The sequence below is a fragment of the Phacochoerus africanus genome, chromosome 2, assembly GCF_016906955.1.
Source record: "Phacochoerus africanus isolate WHEZ1 chromosome 2, ROS_Pafr_v1, whole genome shotgun sequence".
Taxonomy (NCBI): Eukaryota; Metazoa; Chordata; class Mammalia; order Artiodactyla; family Suidae; genus Phacochoerus; species Phacochoerus africanus.
The window spans coordinates 229858233-229866488 of NC_062545.1; the positions used below are offsets into that span (position 1 = coordinate 229858233).

Sequence of the window (8256 nt, forward strand, 5' to 3'; positions counted from 1 at the left end):
AACACATCTTGATCCCTCCGCCATCTTGAGGGGGAACATATTATATGCCCCAGCCTCAGCACCTGGTTAGCTCTCCCTCTTTCTTCAGAGCCCAGCTTCAATGGCACTTTCTCAGAAGTGCCTACCTTGAAGAAGTCAGCAGCCTATTGTCTACCACTTCCCCTCGCACCATTCCGGCATGGCACTCACCAGTTCTTCAGTCTGCTTTTGACTGGGTGGTAACGTTATTCATCTGCCTTCCCACAAAGATTATAAGCAACAACAGCTCTGTTTTATGAGTTCTGGTATCTAATAGGATTGTCTGCTGCCACTTTAAATAACTCATAGTGTTGGAAAGTCTTGATTCTCTGTCTGAAATTTAACATCCATTCTATAGACAAAGATTTCTCTTTTTTTTTTCATTTTTATTCCTATCATTAAATAGTAGTGGGAATGGAAAATTTACACCCCAAACTTCTTTATGTGTTCTAGATCCCTTTAGTGAATATGTCAACAGCTCTAATCTCAATGCTATTTTTAAATGGCTCATACTATGGTTATATAGTCATTAGTTGTTAAAAGGAAAGTTAATGAGAGAGTGGAAATTTCTGATTTTGTAAAGCCACAAAGTAACTAATTATCTATTTCCTCCTTTACTTCAAAGGCTGAAATGGTTTCTTATTATTGAATAGAATAGGGAGCACAGTGAGCCTAATTGGTGATTGGATAGGTTTTATTTAATTTTATTTTATTATCACTTTCAAGCATAACTTTGGTCAGTCATATGAATTATTGAGCTTATCTTTTGTAAAATAATTATCTATATGAGAATATTTCTTATTCCCACAGTAATTTGATCATAATAACACTGGGTTTTAAGCAATTTTGACACAAAATGTTGGATTCTAAGTGTTGCAAAATCACTAGTACATTAAAAGCTAGAATTGTTCATCTCCTAAGACCTGTGTAGCATTTAGCAAACTGTGGACATTTTAAAATATTATAAAACAATGCCTGGGTATTTAAAATCAAAAAAAATACATCCTATGTGATACTTATGTATCAAAACCTAACAATTAAAAATTGATATTCTCCCAAGAGTTTTTAAAACACCTCCCTAAGGAAGCTGAGTTCCAGTGACCTCCCAAATTCTCCCCTGATTAAACCTAGGTTTAATTTTATGCATTTCAGTGGGAAAGGATTAGAGAGATAGCTGCAGGCTAGTGACTTTGACAGCAAAGTGGCCCAGATCATTGTGAATTACACCTCACCTGATTCAGGTTACATCTTCCTAAAACTTTCACCTTCCAAAACTAAAAATCTAGCATTCACATCATAAAAATCTATGAGAAATAATAGATAATAACATTAACTAGCAATTGTGTTTCATGCCTATAGTATTCTTAATACTTTTATACAAATTGTTTATTCAGTTTGTACAACTCAATGAGGCAGGTGTGACAACTGAGCCCATTTTACAAATGAGAAAACAGAGACAAAGCATTTGTCACAGCCACATGGCCATTTAGCTATTTTGGAACCAGGGTTCCAACTCAGTCAGCCTGCAGAGAGAGCACTCTCGCCTAATGATTAAATTTAACTCCCTCCCATCCATACTTTACGTAAGAACAATGAGCTAGGACGCTTGCTCCTGCTTTCTTTATTTTCTCTTTAGAGAGTGGGGGAGGGAGGTGTTTTGTTTTGTTTTGTTTTGTTTTGTTCTGGTCTGAAGGAGAAGCTGAAAGTGAGCTTGCTTTCTTTTTGAACATCTTTTTCCAAAACCAGTCCCCTTTATCTGAGGCCAGGAAGGACACTGATTCAGAAGACAGAGCACTAATGAGCTTACCCCTTTGTCTCCTTCCCTGTCTCTCCACTCTGCAGTTAATAGCCAAGATTCCAACCATCACGGCAGTTTGCAACTTGCACGGGGAGAAGCTGCAGGTATTTAAGCAATCACATCCAGACATAGTGAATACACTCTTTCCTCCGTTATACAAGGAGCTCTTTAATCCTGACTGTGCCACCGTCTGCAAATGAAGGCGACGCGAGAACTGTCTCATAGTCATGGAATGCATCACCATTAAGACAAAAGCAATGTGTTCATGAAGACTTAAGGAAAATGTCACTACTGCAACATTAGGAATGTCCTGCACTTAATAGAATTATTTTTCACCGCTACAGTTTGAAGAATGTAAATATGCACCTGAGTGGGGCTCTTTTATTTGTTTGTTTTTGAAATGACCATAAATATACAAATATAGGACACTGGGTGTTATCTTTTTTTTAATTTTATTCAGGTATGTTTTGGGAGACAACTGTTTATAGAATTTTATTGTAGATATATATGAGAACAGAGCAGTACTTTACATGATTACTTTTCCTGTTGATTGTTCAAATATAATTTAAGAAAATTCCACTTAATAGGCTTACCTATTTCTATGTTTTTAGATAGTTGATGCATGTGTAAATTTGTAGCTGTCTTGGAAAGCGCCGTGCGTGTATGTAATAAGTATATAATATCTGAGAATATTATATATGACTATTACTTATACATGCACATGCACTGCAGCTTAAAATAACATACCTACTAGCAAAGGAGGTTCAGTCAGGCTCTCTTATGTTATTTACCTTCTGTCTTGTATGTTACCTTTATGTTAGACAATCAGGATTTTGTTTTCCCAGCCAGAGTTTTCATCTACAGTCAATAGCAGAATGGTACCAATTCAGAAATAAGTCTACAAAGGAATAAAACATCATGCATGGCATCTGTATTAAAAACTCTTATTTTGATCAATGACATCAAAGCCTTGTCAAGATGGTACATTTTGGAGAAAAAGTAAGTATTTGGAGCCATTTTCCTGTTTTAAGAATTAGGCCACAGATAACATTGTGGAGTCCAGGGCTTTTTTGACCAAACAACAGATATTTCCTATTTTTCACCAGGACACATAAAATACTTTTTTCTTTGGATTTCAAGTTGTGAAAGAAACTTGATTTTGGTGCTTATTGTGTCTTCAACAGAGGAATACAGTCTGTAGATTATGACCACCAGCAATTTTTTCTAATTAGAGTAAGAGTGTCAGGGTCCTAATGCCATTTTTATGTAAAAATTTTCTCTCTAACCATTTATTTTTTGCAAAGAAAAGACAGAAAAAGAATATACGAAGTAAAGAAGTAGCTCTTTGTATTCCTTCTTCTTAATAAGTCTGTTAGAAAAAGCAGCAATAAAAGGGGAGGCAGTACTTTTTAATGTGCTTCTAGTCTGAGGCCTCAATTTTTTCAACTCCAAAATACTGTATTATAAAAATATGGCAAAAGCTTGATAGATTAACATAAAAGATCTAGGTTATTCTACAGAATTAAGAACCCCAAAGCCAAAACTATTTCCTGTGCAATTTGAAATTGCATCATCCATCTCTCCTGGGCTTCTTTAGTAACTTTCAACAGTCGAGAGAATGCAAGAGGTGAGGTGAGGATTGGACAGTTGTGACTTCCTAGTACAAGTCCTGCTCTCCAATCTGAGTGATCACCAGAGGAGCATGAATTGCAAGGAGTTTGTTCTGCCTGTGATCTAGAGGCCTGATGCCTTTGGTCTTAGCTGATCCAAAATAAGATTTCTTTAAAGGGAGCTAGAGAAGAGCTTTGTGTATAACAATGAAAACTATGACCTCCTCTAAACATAGCCTGGCCATCAACTCATGAGGATTTGCCCTTTTCTCCTTGTCTAATATACATGCACACACAAATGCATACCTGATTTATTAAGTTGCCAGTAGTGGACAGTTTGACCTTTTTTAATCTCTTACACTGTCCTGAAGTTAGATGGTTAGATTGCCATGATGCTACAGAACTGCACATTGATGATCAAACAGTAATGTTTGCCTTTTCTGTTAGAAAACAGTCTTCGCATCTCATGATTGATGAATTCCAAACCATTGGGGATAAACAAAAAAGGCTTTAAAATAATGAATCTCTTTCTCAACTACTGTTATATTCAATTAATTTAACTACATTGAACCAAATTACCTTCAGTGTCTAGGAAGACAGCTGTAGACTGCTTATTATGCTGCTACAGGGACTCAATTCTTTTTGGTGTAAATGTCACTCCTGTTAGCTCTTTGTATAAAGAATTAATTCCAAGAGTCATATTTCCTTCTAATGAAAAGATTACTTTACTGATTGCTAGGAAAACAGGGTAATGGAAGGCACTCAATTAAACGAAGCCATTTCCAAATGCAATGTATGTTTTATGATTGGCTTGCGATAGGCGATGCTTAATGTGTCTACTTGGTGTTTCCCTTTGAGCTTTGAACTTATGTCAAACTTTGTTTTCATTGTTCTGTTGGCCTAGTGTTTCCCATTGTCAGCCTGTAATTCCAGCTCAGTTGCAAAGGGAACCATTTGTTTCCTCCAATTTACCTTAGAGGATTTAAATTGGCTCAATTGATGAAGTGGCTGAGAATTTTTCCTTCCTTGTCCCATGGGTGATGTAGGAAAAAGATTGTCCTCACATCTGCCTCAAGAGGTAATGAATTTGAATTTGCGTCGTTTCCACTAGTGCAGGCATTTCACTGAGATGGCATGAACCTTTTGAAGCGAGGGGACAGGAAACAGCTAGCACCTGAACCCAGAACAAAACAGTGGAAACCAGTACACACTCAGCCCCCTTCAGTTGAGAAGAGAGATTTCCATTTTTCACCACAGTTTCCAAATCTGTCCCATGAAAGAAAGCCAAGCCATGTTTTCAGTAGTAACAAAATCACCTTTAAGAGCTGCCCTTTGAACATCTCCTATGACTACATCTCGAGATAAGAACAACTTTCTTTACCACATAGAATTTTTGCTCCTTCCCCAGGAAGACTCCCCAGTGTTCACAACACATTCATGATAACATGTGCACTGCAAGAAAGGACCCATGACCTGTAGTTTTCATTCATGCTTCGTAAATGACAATCACTGCTTGATGCAGATGTTGCACTCTATCCACTCAGGGATGTTTAGTTTAAAAAAAAAAAAGAAGAAGAAGAAGTACATCAAGAAGGAGGGGAAAAAAAAAAACAGGAAAATGACAACAAACCATAAATGGCATAAATTAAATATGCCAGTGAGAGAACCACTCTGACAAGGCTTTCAGACCAACAGCAGTAACTTTATGTTGAAAGCTGAATTCTCTTTTAAACTTTGGACTTGCTGAAAAGTTGCTTACAAGTAAAAAACAACTTAGTCTCACTTTCTAAAATCTGCTAAGAGCCAAATGATCCAGCTGCCCCATTTATAAGAATGTGTACCTCCCAGAGAACCCAAGCTTCCTAAAAAAGCCCTGAGCAAGAGGCCTCAGTGGCATTAGATGAAGCTGACAAGGGAGATGGGGGGGGGGGGGGGTCTGTAAAAGGACAGGCAAATTTTGGAGGTAATATAGGATAATAAGGGGTTCCACATCTGGCTTAGTATCTCACATCTACCCCTCTTGTCCAGGTCTGGAGTCCTCTCTTTTCTGCAGCTCCTTTATCCCCAAAGACTGAAAGCTGAAGGTGGGAGACATACTTGGCAAACTAACCCTTTCTGGATTTCCCATTTTTTAATTCTGTCTCCAGGGCTCTGGACTAAAGGACCACTGAGTAGATAAAAACAGAGAATATAGTGGTCTCTTGGATAATGAGATGGCCTTGATAGAATCTAAGAGATCTAAATCACAGTGAATTCTGGATATTAACAGTAGGTGCCAGGGGGACATCCATACCAATTCCTTTCATAGGTGCCTGTTCAACACACAGCTTCACGGTAGTCGAGCTAAACTGCAGACAACCTCGCACTGAGATAGTCAACTCACACCCACCTCTGAGGTCCCCTGTGTACCAGATCTGACTGCAAAAGCAATTCTTGTGTCCAAAAGGTACAACTTACCAGCTTTTTTCAAAAACATCAGTCAGATGCAAATGATGTCAGTTTTGTTCCATGTCCTTTGTTTCCATTTATTATAGAAGCAAGGAAAAATTCTGCTGCTGTTGGAAATGAGAAGAAATCACTTTTTCCAGACTCTTTTTTTTTTCCTCCATAAACTTTTGTCTCCAATGAAGTTATTACATTGGCAGTAAATTCAGGCAAGAATGTCTATTCCCTGACAGAACCACCATTCAGTAGAACAGCAATAAGTTTAAAGTGTACATCTGCAGTGTAACTTTGCACAAATCCCCCTAGATTAAAAAGAGGGAAAGTCCACCATCTGCTTTAGATGAAGTGGCATTTGATTTTGTTTCCAAGCACTAGTACAAGCAGCAACCTGATATGGGAAACCATGTGGGTCTTTAGACAAGAGATGACAGCCATTTGGCACTGATAGTAAGGGACTGTCTCAGGATCAGAGATACATATTCGTTTAAAGCTAAGGTGAAAAATTCAGAAGTCTGAAAAATCCAGAGGGTTGATGCAGATGAGTGAACCAGTCCAGTGGCAAACTAGCAAAGAAATGCCTAACTAACTGAAAAGGAACGTTCAATAGTCAAAACTGAAGCTGAGGGGTTGCTAAGGTTTCTAAATCTTATGTAATCTCTTGAGTTTTAAATGTCAGTTGATTCAGAGTCTAGTGCAGACCAATCTCTGGGCAGAAGGTGGTCACTTGCAGTCCCTGGTTTAAAGCAGAATACAATCAAGGGGCCTGTTTGGCTGGAAGAGGCTGGCCAGATACAACTCTGGATGGATGATATTAGCATCGGAGGGGTTAGGGGTAGGTGATCCTGCCCTTCTGATATTCAACTTGGTTTTGATATTTGAGTATCACTACTAGAGGATATGGTAAGAGGTCAGTTGAAAAAAATGGCAAACAGTCTAAAAATGAAAATGATTTAATTTTATAATGAATTCTGTGACACTTCTGTTTTGACCAAACTTCCAGCTTCATAGAGCCAGATGATTAGATTTCTTGCTGCTTTTTTCTGAAAGTCCAATGCACGATTTTTATGCTTTTGAGTCTCAGTGTGTTTTTTCAAATGTGTGGCTTCAATACCCCCAAGTTTTAATTTCCCCTCAGTTTGTATCTACAGAATTTATTCGATAGTCACAATATTGTAGTCTGAAGTGTGGGACCACGGATTCCTATGCAGCAGATGGGGGTTGGCTGTTCGTGCACTTTTTTCCTAAGCTGCTGAAATTCCTCCGAACTGAATTGGCCATAGTAATCTTAGCCTCCTGCATGACTGTAAGCACGACCTCCAGTGGATCAGAAAAAGCAGCTCAGTGATTGTTCTTATGGCCAAAAATAAAGCACAAGGTTACTAGAATTGAATAAACCCCGTTGAGGAAAGCCCAGGGAATGTGCATCCCTGCTGGGCAGCATGATCCTTATAATAAACAATACTCTCCGGATGGTGGCTGATGAAGGGCATTCACCTGCCTCGGTCACGGCCAGATGCAGATACACATTAGGTATGTCTGAGACACACCAGTTCCCACTTCCAAGCACAGTACCGTCTGCTTCATCTGATTAACACACACACAGGAATGAAAACTCCACCTACAGAAAACTGAGTATGTATTGTAGAAATGTAGAGGAAAAAAAAAATATTTTTTCAAATGTAATTACTTTTAATATATGCTTGTGGAAGGTCTAATACGATGTATGCTGTCTCTGTAATTTTTGCTGTACATAACTAGAGACAGTGAATACACTGATTTTTCTATGTCTCTGTTTAAGCATAAGACTTTGTAACAATTTTTTTAGAGGGGAAAAAAAAAACCAACAAAAAGCAAATATGTACTTGCTTCCTTTCTGCGTGTTACGTACGCCTCAGAAACTGGTTGTAAACGTTTAAGCATCTTGACGGGTCATTGGTGTTAAGTGTACGTTACTTTTTGTAAGACAGCTGAGAAAGGGACAGGGCTGTCATTTAAAATCTGCTCCAAAGAATTTGTATTGAAGATTGGCCTAAGACCTGCAAACTCTATCTGAACTAGACAATATGAAAAAGTTAAAAAAAAAAGAAGTTGCCTGAGTAAGTCATCTTTCCTTGTAGCAAATGGCTTTGTCCATATCCTTTCTGCATGGAATAGCTTAAGGAAAACAAACTCTGCTTTCTGATGAACAAAATATTTTTGTACACGTTTATTTCATATTAATAACCTGAGGTCAGACCACTCATCCGCTGAAGCCATAGCTGACCTTTACCAAATAAATGTTGTCAAGAACCTGGGGGAGGGATGGGAAGAGACTGAGAGGGAGGAAAATTGAAGGTGTCATGAGCTGTAACAACACAGGCAGGAGCAAGTCCGATGAACCTGATG

General features: G+C 38.2%; 1 protein-coding gene across 1 annotated transcript in view; it reads left to right on the forward strand.

The window, feature by feature from the left end:
• The window catches only part of RORB (RAR related orphan receptor B), a 197307-nt gene extending 189312 nt beyond the window's left edge, over positions 1–7995 (forward strand). The window contains exon 10 of the mRNA XM_047767778.1: positions 1861–7995. Coding sequence (XP_047623734.1) covers positions 1861–2016 — 156 coding nt within the window. The 3' untranslated portion in view covers positions 2017–7995. The remainder of the gene's footprint in view (positions 1–1860) is intronic.
• The last annotated feature ends 261 nt before the right edge of the window (positions 7996–8256 follow it).